Source organism: Erithacus rubecula (genome assembly GCF_903797595.1).
Source record: "Erithacus rubecula genome assembly, chromosome: 13".
NCBI lineage: Eukaryota > Metazoa > Chordata > Aves > Passeriformes > Muscicapidae > Erithacus > Erithacus rubecula.
The window spans coordinates 7,200,580-7,217,022 of record NC_136665.1 but is presented as its reverse complement, the minus strand read 5'-3'; the positions used below and the strand labels follow the sequence as shown (position 1 = coordinate 7,217,022).

The 16,443-nt window shown below is 37.4% G+C and overlaps 1 protein-coding gene across 1 annotated transcript in view; it reads right to left on the bottom strand.

Annotated features, from left to right (window-relative positions):
• Nucleotides 1–16,443, bottom strand: part of CACNA1D (calcium voltage-gated channel subunit alpha1 D) — a 165,356-nt gene that overhangs the window by 70,695 nt on the left and 78,218 nt on the right. The window contains exons 8-9 of the mRNA XM_079316836.1: nt 14,500–14,603; nt 7,311–7,480 (exon numbers count right to left, since the gene is read on the bottom strand). Coding sequence (XP_079172962.1) covers nt 7,311–7,480; nt 14,500–14,603 — 274 coding nt within the window. The remainder of the gene's footprint in view (nt 1–7,310; nt 7,481–14,499; nt 14,604–16,443) is intronic.

Here is a 16,443-nt window from a genome sequence, read left to right as displayed (position 1 = left end):
GAATCAGACCCTGAATTTTCTGATTTGTGCACAAATCAGATACAAAGTGATAACTGTTAGAAACAGTCTCTGCACAGCCTCTATATTGCCTCAACACTGACATGAAGACAGAGGGAGTGGGAAGTGCTGGTTTGGTTTCTGTGCCCATCAATCCCATCCAAGCTGGAGACTGACAGCTCTGGGCAGACCAGGTGCTCAGCTACTGTTTGCAACAGCTGAGAATCTGTCCCCACAAGCAAGTCACTGTTAGATGAAATGTTAAACAGAGTGGCATAACAAAGAAAGATCTAAAATGTCCATGCAGCTGTTTGAATAAACAAAGCACTTCAGGCAGTAAGCACAGCAAAACCTTCTTTCACCAGGTTCTTCTGTTCTGATTATTCTTTTAAAATATTACTGTAATAGGTTTATATATTACAAGTCTCTGGTTAGCACCTGCAAGTGTCTCAATTCTAAGATCATGCTTCTCTTTATAAATCAGTTTTAAAATAATGAATTTTGCTAGTACTGTAAGAACTTCACAGCTTACAGTAGGGGTTAAAAAGGAATTTCACTTAAAAACAGAGAGAAAAAAATCTTTAATGTTCAAATTCAACTATTAAAATTTCAAATGGTTAAATTGAAAAAAACACTCCATTATTTCAAACATAGTCCAGGACTTCAGAAATAAGAATTTTATTTTAAAATGCCAATGACTTTTGAAATAATATACAGACTTTCCCTCTCTGGTAAAGAACTGAACCAGTTGCCTTGTGGCAGGTGACTTGACCGATGGTCGAAAACACAGCATTATAGTCACCTAATGATGAGCATTTCAGCACTCAAGATGGGCAACTGCAAAATAAGAGTGAAGTCTTGTTTCACACACTATTAAGAGCTGCCAGGAAAACACAGCTAGGCCTACTTCCATGATTATTGCATATGTGTAATGTGTCCCACACTTGTATTTCAAATTTATCAACCCTTCCTTCTCCTGAAAAAAAAAGCACCTAGAATCTAGTTCTTCATAAAGTGTTACTCCACTGTGTGACAAAAATCTACATTTAATGAAGGTAATGCAAATGCATGTGAAAAGTGAAGTATTGTAATTTTAACTCAAGATTATCCTGATTTTATGTGTTAGCCCACAGTAAGAAATACCAGTAAGAAATTTTGAACAGGATTATGTGAAGAAAAACAAAGCAAAAATATCTTTGTCCCTATTGAAGTGAGTATCAGTTCTGCTGATTATTAAATTCATCAGTATGTTACTGTGTTTCAGACACCACAGGGCTTTGCTCCATCTCTACCAGTGACTTGCAGGTGCTGTATTACAAACAGAAGAGGGGAAAAAAGAGAACCAATTGACATTAGCAACTCAGCTGTAAATTACACTGTAATTTATATGTCAAAATTGAAACTTGACAGAAGTACTGAGAAAGGCACCATGTGGAAGTCCAGCTCCAGCAATGCCAGCAAGTCATCAGGTTTTTAGCCAGAAGAAAACAGCAGCACTGCATGTCCACATCCACTCTGCTAATGCAAGCAGCCTGCCAGGTCTCAATTCCATGGCCACAGCTCCATAAGGGCAGGTGGTGTCCATGAGGCAAACACAGCACACAATTTTGAGAGACTTTTGAGAGACTGATCTCAGCAGGGTCAGCTCTGAGATCTGTACTGGCACTTCAGCATTGAAAAGAAGATGCCAAATCTTTTTTCTTTGTTCACCTTTTGCCCTTATTTTACTGGCAAGACTATCTAGATTTCTAGATCTAATAATCTCTTCAATTAAGCTAACTGGTTTCAAACAAAAGAATGCTTGCATTAGACAATATAAGCAACCCATACAGCATGCAGCTTAATACTTTCCTGAGTGGATAGAAAAAAGGTCAAATGCATCAACTACTACATTTTGCTTCTGTGGATAACAATATAACACAAGAAAAGCAATCCACTGTATTCACAAGGTGCTCTATGGAATTTTCAGACTTTGGAGCAGGGATTTCAAACTCCACTCCAGCATGTAACATAACTAATGCACACTGAAGAGAAAGCCACTGTCTATCAGCAGTGATGTGCTCTCACCAGGTAGAGTTACAAGAAATAAATTCCAGAATCCTGAAATCCAACAATTCAGTGTCACTGCAGAATCCAGAAGCTAAATCACAACCTGAATTACTGAACTGTGGTGTCAAGTATTATTGTTAGAAAAGCTTTCCTCTCTAATGTAAATGATTAAAATTTTAACCTGTTTCAACTTCAACTGTACATTTTCAATCCATAGGCTGATGTCATTTTTCACACTGGTGCATGTTGGGCAGCCTTGTGGTTACATGTGCTGAGGGAAAAGTGCTGCAGAAGTGGAGTGATCTGCACAGCTCATCAGTATTGGCTACTGCAGAGAATCTTGGCATTATTTTAAACTTGCAAAATCCTACATCTGTTTTACAAAAAATTACATCTTCTCTTTGCTAGTAACAGCCAACCAATTCCTTGACCTCCAAAATTTTCCCAATTCTTTCTCAAATTAGTACCTGAATTTTCTGAATCCTTTTTACCAAATTCTTGAGGTAGTCAGAGGGTAGGGAAACAGGGGGAAAAAAATCCCCAAAGTGACAACTTTATCATAGCAAATTTATCTCAAATTTTCCTAAGTCTGCTGTATGCCCAGAAAACACTTCAGAAAGAGGTGACACTATCTCTTCTGACTGTGAAGCTTCTCGGGGTAAATTCAGTTTATGGAGAGTCTGTTTGGAAGATATTCTCCATGATAGTGTAGCAAGATATCTTTTTTCATAGTGCAGATTTAATGCTGTTGTATATCATTCTTATGGGCTTTCTCTTTTTATAGGCAGCCCATGGAAAAGCAATATAAGGTTGGCTGCATAGCAGCGGAAGGAGAGCAAATTAATCAGGTTTTGTTACAGTAGCATTACTGAACCAATCAGTTAAAGCCTGAAGGATGACACTGTGAACCTTGGGAATGTTGCATACTCTACACACATGTTGCTTCTAATGCAAATTCAGGTAGAAGGAATGCAAAGAAAAATACTTAGTGCGGTGTTTCTAATCCAGAGACAGTCAAAACTTCAACTCCTCAGGTCAGCATAATCATCTCATGAACTGATGAAGAAATAAACTCAGGTCATTAATTTTTGCTTTGGAAAAACCCTGCTCACAAAAGGTGCACCTGCCCTGCAAGGCAGAAGAATCCAAGCCTGTGCCCATAAGTTTGGGATGCTTTTGACTTGCAAGGTGAGGCACCAGTTGTGACACAGCAGCCACTGCCAGCAGGTGACAGCAGGCTCAGCCAGAGCCAGGCTGCTTCCTGACAGACATCAGAGCCTGAGCCTGCTCCTTCAACGTGTTGAAATGCATAGTCCAAACTATACAAAGTATATGAAACACAAAGTTCAAAGTTGCAACTGTCTCCTCACCATTTTCATGGAAAACTATTTCAGCAGGTAGAGCTGAGTGAGCTATCAGACAATTCATGTAACGGGTGCACGATTTCAAGCAGACTCAGTGTATGTAGAAGATGAGTCTGTCAGATCCCAGCAATTTCTGACTTAGAATTCTGCATTCTCTAAAGTGACTGGATAAGAGTTTTCAGACTCAGTCTGGACCACAACAGAGATTTTTTGGATGGCAAGAAAGCCAGTTGGTCAAATAACTTAGCTGCAGATAGGATTAAAACTAAATCTCCTAAGTATTGCAACTGTGCTCATGTTGAAACAGGACATTTGCCAGTACTAAAAGAGGCAAATTTGAACATAACTATCACACTCTAAACTTCCTGTCCATCTCCAGTGTGGGTGTGGAAAAGTGAATAAAACAAATTACAGAAACAAAAGAATCAATAACAAAAGGAGACACAGTAAAAGCTTGTTGTGTTTTGTTAGAGTCTACATCATAAGCATCAAAAGTAAATAGTAATTACCATCATGCTGTTCTAAGCTTACACTATGATGCATTCTAAAACTTGTAAAATACTTCTATTGCTTTCTTCACACTGAAATTTAAAATACACTTTTGATCTAGTTTACCTGACTTCTGAAAAAGAAAACCTATTCTTCAAGAGCAGACACAGACAAAGACACTTCAGTGGAAATCTGAATGGATGAGACACTCTGCTTTAGGGAGGCAGAGCAGCAGCTCAGTTTCAAACATGCACTTCAACCAGCAGGAAGGTCTGCATGCACAAGGAGCTCCATGCTACAGAGGGCTGAGCCTTGGCTATAGAAATGCAAACAATCTGTGCTCCCGAAAGCTCCCACATCCAATGCAGTACTGGCACAAAGGAAAAGTTCAACTGCAAATCCGAACACGTTTACCATGTTTATTGGAAGAACGGCCAAAGCAGCTAAGTCTGCTTTTCTTCTTGTCTTCCATTAAGTCAGCCAGTGTAAGCCCTGGGGAAGCACATGTAATCCCAGCAGTGACGCGGGAGGTGGCAGCAGTCGCAACGCAAAAAACAAAAACGTGTCCGTACACACAACACAGGCAAGGTTAGGCAGAACAAACTGAAATCACCAGCAGCACAACTGATCACAGCTAAACCCCTCACCTCTCATGGATCCTCGCATTTTGAGCTAAATTTGCAGTGCTTTGAAGGCAATGGAAGTTTTATCATTGGCTTCAGGATAATCAGCTATTGGTTCATAACAAAGACTTCCAACTTTCACTAAAGGCATGTTTATAATTCTAGTAATTAAAAGGTATTTTGTTATTTAACAGCATTGAATACCTGTCCATTTATCAGCAGCAGAGATGCACAACTGCAGAGGACTCATAAATAACTGACTCAATGACTTCTCTGATTAGGAATTTTCAAGCGCTGTTGGGGCATTTCAATACATTGCATCTACTGCAACTGCAATTTTAAACAATTACATGAGAAACTATTAAACACTGGCTTAACCATCTTTGAAATCTCTGTCTTTGCCTGCCACAGAGATCATCTGTATCCTAAACTCAGAGCTCTTCTACATCATTGAAGAGCACCATAGTGATCTTCCAGCACCATAAACCAGCAGTAATCTGGATCACCCAGAGGTTTAGATATTCAAAGCAGGGGTATACTTGCCCAGAAGCCTGAAAATTATTATTCTGACAATCTTGGGACCCAGCTTTACTTCATGCTTGCAAGATGGCTCAAGTGAAAACATCACCAATATACTTCAACTAAATTTATTTCCTAATAATATCTAAAAAGGCAAGGAGGTAGAACAACTCAGCAACCCTTCCTCCTTTACAGGCTGTCGCAGTTGATACTAAAAATTAAATACCAAGCCACAGATCTAGGGACATGTACATAAATCCAGGACTGCTAGGAGATTGCCTATTCACTGGAAATTTCCACATAAAAGCATGTATGTCTGCCTGAAATTAAATTCTTGGGACTTCTCTTAAAGCACTTTTAATTAATTTACTTCTATTTTCACTCTGCAAGTCTTCTACAACCTTCAGCTTAGCCCAAAAATATGCCTAAATTAACAGTTTAGACTTAAAGGTTGTTTCAAACTCAGTAGCTATGCAAAGTATTTTTTTATCTGTATGACCTCAAAGCTCTTCAAGGAATGCCAGAGCAAATAAGGTTTTTTGCAGCCTATTAACAAACATCAAGTTTGAACAGGACAAAAAAGGTTCTTGAGATTTCACCTGCAAACCCAGTCCATTGGCACCACAGCTAACAGTCCAGTCACCCAACACTCTATGTGAGCTCAGCATCACCTGCAATTCTACACAGCAGCCTTGTACAAAGTGTATTTACTCCATAAAATGTGCCATCTTTTACATCTCAGACTTAGGATTTTATACTGGTACTCAAACCCACAGTTTATTTCTCACATTAGTAGCAATAACTAAGTATAGCAAACTCAGACTTTTTGCTCTGTTCTAGGAAAAAAATCTATTTGTGCAACACATTTTCCAATAGACAAATTATTCCTTTCCATTGATGCTGGAATCAACACCAACCCACAGGTTGCCTTTCAGCCTCTCATAAAATCAGTGTCCTTCCAGTCAGTAACACAGTTCCATACTCCCATGCTCTGCTTTCATTATGAACTGGAGGACTAAAAAAATTCTGAAATGCAAAGATTTTGAAAAACTACTACTATCTCTGCAATACAGAGATAAGTTTAAAACCAGATAATTCAATATCAAACCATATAATTTTTGACATTTACTGTACCTGAAAATATTGTGACTCAAAAGAACAGTTCACAATAAATTAGCAACACTAGAAGAAAAGCAATGGTAATAATGCATCCTTTGAACATAGAAAATGCTATTCTGAGTTGTCTTTTATTTACCCTTGTAAACACTCTATGGTATCTAAATTAACATGTACCATGACTTTTCAGAGTGGAACATTAATAACAAGGTGCTAAGTAGCATTAGAATATATTCTGAAATTTAGACTTTAATCTTAGACTTAGTGTTAAATCAGAAACCACACCCTGAATCTATTCTTATTTATATATCGCTCTAAAAATTCTCATGAAAATTTTAACTACTGTTCTGCAAACAAGAAAAAGAGACTAAAATAACCCCTGCTAAATTATGGCATTAAAATACTGCTGTTACCAGAATTTTCAGATATATAGAAATCAATTATAACTTTAATAGGTTTTATAGTATCATGAAATTAACTTTTTCTTATACCTTAGGACTTGGGTTAGAAGCATAAGAGGGTCACTACAGAATAAATTACCTGTTTATAATGTACTATTGTCAAATAAATACATCATAAGTTATACTTCTTAGTGTCAAGTGAAAATCCTACAAGATTTCATTTATTGCAGTTAACACAAGCAGTAAAAAACATTTTATATTGCACTCTGAATATCAAAAAGAAAGACCCAGAATGTCGTTTTTCTACTTCAACAACAACAAAAAATCCTCAGTATTAGCACAAGGTAATACTTGTAGCTCTGACTGTAGCTTTGGCCATATTTTTAAGCTCTTTATACCGTTATTATTTCCCATGCATGCACCCACAGGAAAACACATTCTAAGAATTTACTATGACATTTAGTGGCACATGGCTTCTCTGCACTAACTCTTTCCAGAACACAAAGTGAAGTTTATAAGTCTCAGTAGTGACTGAATGCAGACAGTGATTTATACATGGACACCTCAAGCAGAATTTTGTTGTAAAATTCCCAATTATCTTCCATGACTCAGCATCTCCACATCAACAGACCATTGCTCTGCTACCCAACACTTCTGCAAACTGGGAAGGGGAAAGCACTGGACAGGCTGCAGTGTAACCCCCCCAGGAGGAGTCAGGCTGTCCCCACAAAGTAGAAGGAAGGAATACATACTGTTCCTCTTGCCTTCCTCATCAGCCTCCTCATCATTCTCGGGGTCAATGTCTTCTGCCTGGGTAATCCAGTCTAAATATCCCTTCAGATCTTCCTCAAGCTGTTGTTTTTCACGCAGCTTCTGAAAGTCCCCTCGGGCCTTGGCTTTCTCTCTTTCTTTGGAAAATTCTCTGTCAAATGCAGATAAAGCAGAAAGAAACCACTGATTGACAAATTCCCTGGCATTTTGGTCAAAGTCTTGACACTGCAGATTAGCACAGTGACATAGAAAACACAATAAAGATTTGAGCACTGCTTTGAAAACAAGGCAGAGGTGCAAAGAAGTCATGGCAAATCCCTACCACGCTACATCTCAGCTTCCAGAGCTTTCATGGACATTGGCTGGTCTCCTGGAAGGAGGACTGTGACAGCTGCTTGTGCAGCTTTTGTGTGGAGTGGGAAGGGTAGAGTGTGGAGTGGGTCCAGGAAAAGAAAAGCTTTCATCTCCGTAGGCAGCATAGGGACTGACGTGGTCAGACTGGTGGCCTGAACTGGCCTCCCTGTCATCAACCCAGCACTCAGGCCAGCAGCCTCTGAAGCTGACAGGCTCAAGAAACTGCACATTAATTGCAGTAAGTGGACTTAAGCTCTGTAAATATTTGGTTTAGCAAATGCCTGTGCTAAGAGCTAACTTTGAAACATGCATTTCAGTCTGGTTTGATAAAATGACCTGGATCTGATATTTGAAAGTATTTTGGGCAGGGGGTGCTGCATCTGCAGCACAATAGAAAAATCATTTGCAAAATAAAGCATTTGATAGAGATTAATTTACATAATCTCATTTACTTTTAGTGATAACTAACCTACTATATAAAATTCAGGGTTTATTTCTGTTGCCCAAAAATTCCTTGTCTCCTAGCAGAAAGATGATCTCATTTCTCTGCTCAGGCACAACCCCATCATCATCAATGGTTGTTGAGGCAGAAGCATATAAAATGCAGGGCTTGAATTCATGCTTCAATAGTCTGGGGTAATCATGCCAGATTTTTCTTTCTTCAGCAGAGTGAAATAACCCCTGCTGGTATGCATCAGTTGGGAATGGATGCTTGATGCAACAAGGTGGAAGTGGAAGCAGGGAGTGCCTGCTGGGACTCAATTACATCTCCCTGGTTCTCACACCTTCAATTACAGGCAGAGTCATATTAACCAAAATCCTAAGGCAATTTGTTGAAATGCTTTTGGTATACTCTCCCTTCTCTCTGTATATTCACAGATATAGCAACTAGAGACACCTATACCAGCCTCCTACCAGCTGAAATCTTTCCCATGCTAAAGGCCAGGCACATTTATTTCATCAGGGGGCCCACCCAGCTTCCTTTGAGTGTTGCTGAAACTCCTGTGCATCTCTAGGTATTGATATGAAACAAAGGGGTGCTTTTGATATCAAAGCATAAACCAGGACACAAATCCTTCCTTAGCCATATTCCTGCCCTTTTGTGTCACTGCAAATGCAGTGGGAGGGAGAGTGAATCTCCTACAGACAGAGCTCACTGCACACAGGGTCTGGTATGTGGAAAGTGTTAAGCTAATTCTATATCTAGAACTGCCAACCAGACATCCCAGACTCATTTATTCTCAGAGAACAGTCACACAATAACAAAAATGCACTCACAGGAGTACAGTGCTGGCCACCCCACTTGCAGGAGAGGTTTCACACAGTGGTAACCATACCAACCAACAAATTAGCAGAATCGAGTCAGAAAACTGAAACTACTTCAAGTGTACAGCTAAGCATGGACAGCAGCTCACAGCTGGGTGTAAAGTGTAACAGATGTGGAGAGACATAAAAAAAAGGTTAAGTAACATCACATCTTTAATAACAGGAGATTTGTGCATATCATTGTCACCCCTTCTTCTAGGGAAAAAACAATTCACAGACTGAACACTGGAATAATTACCCTAAAAAATCTTGGTGTGGGAGTTCAGACAGAACTGAAATAAAATCAGTTCTGTCCAAGTTCTTATTCAAGAGTACAGAACAGTTCACACTGACTTTAGTGATTTCTGTTTAAAGCAATCAGTTATTTACTGCTATATACAGCTGAAAGTATTTGCTGATAAATTATTTGTAGTATATTAAAGTGATTGATAAAATATAACATTTCCTTGTTTTTTCTTTGCGTGAGTTTTACTTTCATCAGGACTCTGAAATTAAATGAGCTTGTTTCAACTTATAACTTCCTGAGATCTACAGCTGGAGTCCCTTCCCTTGTTTTTAATGTATATTCAGTTTATCTTTGGAAAGGAATTAAATTTGCAGCAATAATTTTTATTTATATTTTTCACTAGGCCTTCCATTGCTGTAAAAAGGAACACTGTCAAAACCAGCCCCTTTTACTTTTGTTGAAAGGCTAAGGATGACAGTTTACTACCATTTTCTATTTGCTGCATCATTATTCAAATGTCTTTTTCTATGATTTTTCCATATATATTGTAGTTAGGTGTATAAGCTTATCTACACCAACATATTTTATGACATTGACAGATATGGCTGGGAGATGGGGTGGATGTGTACACACCCTGAGCTTTTAGAATCACCATGTACTTACATTGCAAATATTACTGGGGGAAAGAAATGTGAAAAATTAACATTCACTTAGTAACCTACAAGTAGGAAGATGTAAGGATATGTTGGTGCCCTTTTGCAAGACAATAGATTCAACTTATAGATATATTAAATTGTGTTTGAAAGGTTTTATTTGTTCCCATGCCTATCCAAAGAAATACTAATGCCTTGAGCAGAAAATGCCATCAGCAGAACCCATCTCCTAATGATAAGGACTATCTTCAGAAATAGATTATCATGCATCATTAAAAGCCATGCTTCTTGATAAACAAGTTTTGAAGTTTCATAATTTATTTCTTCTGTTCATAGCAAACCAGTTTAACACATGCTGAATTACTAACATGCCTATTTAAACTTCTTTTTTTTTTTTAATTATTGTAACTTTTCTCAGGATAGATGAGTATGTCCATCCTGATCTTTATTTAACTTTCTAATAACCTTAACCTTATAATTCCCAACTTTCTATTTCAGCTCACTCTTTTGCACCAATAGCCATGATATGCTCTGGACTTTTGCTCTGGAATATCTGGAGGAGGCTTGTCCTGAGCTCCCAGTTTCTGTGCCTGGTACTTCATGCCTTCAGAGAATTCACTTTTACAGTAATGTGAATACTTCTAGTGTCTCATGCAGAGTAAAAAGTTTTTAGAGTTTTTTGAAAAAGCTGAATTAACTCAAGCCTATGAATTCTCTCCATCCTTGTTATTCAAGGGAATTACTTAGGAAAAAAATCTCCACAGTCAGCTTCCATGCAGAAATTACAATATTTACCACATGCAGATTCCATACACACATTGTTTCTATTCATTTACACGGCTGATATTAAAAATAGGAACTGTAGTTTTTAAGAATATCACCTTCTGCAGGCAAGACTGACATGGATCACCAGGAAATACTCACCTTCAGAAAGAGCTAGATGTAAAACAAAAGATCTGCCAAATCATCATTCTTATCCATTTTACAGTATCTAAATACATCAAACATGCAGAGTACAAGAGGCATTACAGAAATACAAAGGGGCAGATGGTCACAGAATAACAAAGGAGTGCAAAGAGAATAACTGAATTTTCAAAATAGCAAACATTAAAAACAGCAAACAGATTTAAATGTATATGGCATAACTTGATATAAAGGAAGTAACACTTTCATACAAAATAAGTATTAGGCATTCAGATTCCACTTTCAAAATCTGTATGCAAAGCCATGCTTTTCTAGTAAGTTAGCATAATTTTTGCATTCTTGATATTTGGTTTAGTAAAATTCAGCTTTATGTGTAATTTCTCACAAACCAAGTTTTTGTGTTATGGTTTGAAGAGTATAAAAGATAAAAGCTAATAACATTTAAATAAAACAAAATAAAATTATATGTTGCATATTCTATGTTTGGTTCAGAATGAAAAAAATCTTTCTGTTAAGAAACACAAAAACATCCATTGGATTTTACTAGCACATCAAATTTATCTATAAAATTCAGACTAGACTAGTAACTAGTAAATTATTTATGTACAACTGTCATATACTGATCAAAATAAATCAGAGTAACAGTATTCCACACTGGCCCTTGTTTGTCAGAGTTTCAAACAATTGTGCCAGGACATTCTCCTCACTTCTGTACAAAACATGAGTTTGCTATCACAGGTATCTTTTAGGAGTATCTCCCTTGACTTTCTCCTTGCACTTTCAATGTCAGTCCTTGGTGATATTTATATACCTCAGCTCTCCAGTGCCATTGGCTTCAGAAAGAAAACAAAAAATGGGAGTTTTAGGAAGGATCTTTCATGTATTTAGGGCAAACATAGATTCAGACAATTCATCAAGCACCCTGAGCACTCAATTGACCCTGGCTGACACTATGGCAGAAAAATAAATGTAGCAATTAATGGCTTGATGAATATAAGGAGAGTTCACTTCCCATTTTTCACTGCCATTTCTGAAAATCCAAGGGAAGCCTGCAAGGGTTGTGGGGAGCTCTATGGATTACACAAAACCTAAAAAATCAGTGGTGATTTCTTGTCTGCAGAAAGGAACCCAAGGACAAGGGGACACCCCTTACCTGTATTGGAATGGCAGCTAAAAAATTACCCCACATTCCAAAAAATATATGTATCATAATGATGAAAACTTCGCTTTAAATGTACTAAATCAAATTTTAAGCTGATTCTTAAGATTATTTCTAAATTTCCATGACTTCAGGAAAAGAAATTAACATGTGTAACAAAACACCAAATTTGGTGTCACCTTCCCTGTAATTTTTTTTTTTAAAACAGAAAAATCTGAAAGCAGTAACAATTCGAGTCATGGAAGGAAAAAATAGGAATATTCATTATCTGTTACCAGACACCTTCACAGGACAGGAAGAAAACTAATTGGTGCTTGGTCCTTAAGGGCCAGAGAAGGAACTGTGAGAGCCTAATCCTGTAATGATTTCAGTGGAAAGGCCTACACAGTAACCTTAGGTAACAGCATCAAAAAAATAAATAAATGACACTATAACTACCCTCATTTATCTGTCTTTCTCCTTTTTATTTCATTTTCCTGCATAGCTGAAAGCTGGGCCCTTAGTTTTGCAACAATTTACACATTTGTCCTGGGATTAAAAAAACTGATATGATTGTATAAATCTTGGAAGGACTAGATTAAATCTAAAAATCAGCAGTGTTGTTTTAGCACTACCATTATTCTTTTAAACATCTGCTCTATAAAGCAAGCCTGACAGTAAAGTAAAACTTTGCTTTCCCTGGTTTGTTGTGTGCAACAGTAATATAGCACACATAACTGACTAAATATTTTAAAAAGCACATTGTAAAGCACTCATCAGATGAATGTGCTCTTGTAATGAAGTTACATTAACGCCTGGAAATCTTGTTTGCTTATCTGATTTCCAGGAATACAGTAATGCCTTATCATTTCTTTCAGATGCTCTGGATACAATATGGCAGAACCCTGAACAGGGCTGCACACACTACCAGCATCCTGATGGCAGCATCACCTGCACTGTCAGGCTGCTTTCCAGCAGGGGAAATTCTTCTGTGGGCTCACAAAGATGGCACAACTTGACTGAGATTGCCAGAACAATATTGTTGGCTGTATAACTAAAACCTAATGCATACAATCACAATAATTTTCCTTTCAGCATTCGACTGATAGCTGGATCTTTTTATATATTTATCAAAAAATATCTTTACCATAAACTGGAGTTTCCCAAGTTCCAGTGTGCTGGAAATCAGGAAATGGCAAAGGAAATAGGGTTGTAACTTCTTGTAAGGGGACTTTGTAATAAGAAATTCTGGCAAACTCTTGCCATAAACTACAGTGTTAAAGTACATTATACAGTTAGATCTGACATGGCTTTAGTTCTTGGCTGGAGCCTGGAGTGCACAAACCAACAACAAGCTGTGACAACCTCCCACTGACAGCTATATTAAACAGATATGTTATTATTGATAAATTTATCAGCTCCTGTGCAGGTTGTTGCAGCAGTTCACAGCTCTACAACCCAGGAACCACTGAACACTGTCAGGGTAGTGCAGCCACACTTTCTGTAAGACAGGACTTGGAACACTTATTAAAAATATTTTGCCATATTTTGAGCAAAATATGTGACTGGTAAACATCAATAACACTCTAATGGCATGATGACCATTTGAAGAAAAGCAAAACTGGTCTTTCAGTAAAAGACACTTGTATATAACAACAGGGGAGAATATTTGTATGGGTGCACCATCCAGCTCTGTGCACAAAATCTTTTTCCCTGCAGGAATCTTATAGAATAAGGAGATTAGTGCCTCACTGAATGAATATTTTTGGCAAGCATGGTGAAAGTGATGTCAAGGCAGATACAAGCACTAGAATCACACAGTTCAGTCCAAAGAGCAAACACTGGCAGGATGACATAAGAGTCTCAAGTGCATGCAAAAAAGCCATTGCTGAGAAGCTTGAGTAAATAAATGCAGAGGCCACCTTACAAGTAGCAGTAGCATACACAATGTTAACTCAACTGCTTACCCACTAAGTACACCAAGAACCAGGTTAAGTACGAAAAATGAGCCAAGGATGATAAGACTAACAAAATAGATCCATGGCCACTCACATCCTATTGCATCATTTACCTGTAAAACGCAAGGAAATAAGTTATGATTCAGTCATTGATTAAACAGCAGAGTCCTTTTTGCAGCTGCCAGATCACGTAGGTTTGACTCAAAGATTGTGGCTCATCCAGATCTTCAAAAAGTGAATGAAAAAATGTTTAAATTTACTTACCCAAATTTTGTTGCAGATGTGAGACTTTAGCAGATTAAATGAAATAACATCTAAATGAGTGCATGAGAATTGTTAGCCTTATTTTATAACTTTGTTAAGGACATGAAGAATGTGTATTGATAAGTCTAAACTCTGATTTTGGTGTTTGTATGTTATTCATATGAGAGCTACAGGAAAACTTTTCGTGTTCTAATTAGAGGAGGAAGAAATAGGGGTTTATCAAAAGACTACATCCTAACTGAAATCTCACCTGTATGGGATAACCTGTGTGTTCATGGCAACTGAATTCAGGACTCTGCCTTCATGATGAAAAAGGTGTATGCTTACCCGCTCAATACACCAAGAACAAGATTTAGTACGAAAAATGACCCAAAGATGACGAGACTGACAAAATACACCCATGGCAATTCAAATCCCATTGCATCATTCATCTGCAAGAAACAAGATGATCTTATAGAGTAGATCACTGTATTGACAGCAATGAAGGGTCAGAGAAAGGAGAATTCAGGTTAGATAATATTCTGTGCATTCCTTCAGAAATCAAAGAGCAATAACAGCAAGAAGGTACTGGCCACATTCACTTTGCACTTCCAACAAAAATCCTAAAACAAAATCCTGGCATTTGGATCAGAAATATTATCAAGTATAAATGGAGCACTGCAACAGCTCTGTCCTTTAATGCTGAGGACATGAACTAAATTTCAGGTCTCCAATTAAGATGATGATCACAAAGTATATTGAAATATTAGGATTTTTAGTTCATGTATGTCCTATCTACATGACTGACCATTTGAGAAAATAATGTCTATCTCAACTGTATCAAGCAGTGCTATTTTGTAACACAGAATTCCCACAGTTTTTCCTGAAATAAAGCAGTCAAATGCAGTCAGACATTTTCAATCAATTCAAAAAGAAATAAATGAGAATGAATCTGTGTAAAAAGCATGAACACAACTTTAGGAAAATGAAAACCTGAAAACAAATTTTAGAAACACAATGGAAACATTCCAGGAAAACTTCTGAACAAAAGTTGTATCCAGATCAAGGTTGAATGAAATTTAAAAAGTTGTTGCTGATATATTTTTTTAAGTGAGGTTGAAGCCACTGAGCTTTCAATACATTCCTTATAAACTCACACAAGGTTTTCTATAAAAACTTCTTCCACTTGCTGTTCTTAGCCAGCTCATCATACCTATCAAAGGATGGACTCATGAAACATTCCCATACAGATCTGAAAAGGCTTATTCAGAAAAACAGACATTTAAAACAGGTAAATTTGGTTTTGGGTGTAGGATTCAGTGCAAAAAGACATTTTGATAAGTCACAAAAATAATTCTGACATGAAGTTTCTTGGAAATGGCTCTTCAAGAAGAGGAATTAGTCTGGCTTTTGCACTGGATTCTTCTTAAAATGTCTTATAGTCATGAAGATGCAGTAGGCAGTAAAATTACACATGGTACTGTAGAACAATCTAATTGCAAATCTGTTTTCTCTTCTGTGAAAACCATTGTGTTTGTTGTATCTGAAATTCATTATTAGATTTTGAGTTCTATTGTCAGTCAAGTTTGACACCTCTCAACTACTAAACATAGGAGCAAACATTTTTCAAAATTACTTCTTTAATTTTTTCCCCTGTCCTTAAATCAAATATCACAATCTCAGTTTCTGCAAGGGGGCTCTGTGAATGGTTAGACTGGAGGTTTGAGTTTTGCAGGTTAAGCCCAAAGGCACTTCTCTTCTATGGTGACCTGTCACAGCAGGAGGTTATATTTACTAAAGTAAACAAACCTCCTAAGTAAACAAACCAGATGAGTTTACACAGCTTCTTCATGCACCTTTTTTAAAAGAGTCTGTGTGCCATCTTTTAAAATGCTTTTTCAATTGAACTGAGGTACTAAAAAGTAATTTAAAATTACAGTTGCTACAGAAAAAAACAAACAAACAAAAAAAAACTTGAAAACACATCTTTGATTCGGATATTTTTTCCTCTTCCAATAAAAGTGTATTTTGGAGAAGTTAAGATAAAAAAGGGTTATAGTCATCCAGCAAGACTGGGACCATTACCTTCAATTTCAAGAGATCTGAAGGTTTCATGGTTCAGTTCTGCAATATTCAGAGTCTTTCACAATACTGCCATTACACCTACTTGGTCTCCTGGGCAGTTTTCAACAACCCTTGGCAGATCAGGGCCTTCTGTTAAGGACAGTGACTGTGAAGTTTTGGGTTTTATCCCCTATACCCTCCTGTCAAAGCAAATCCCCTGCATTTGAG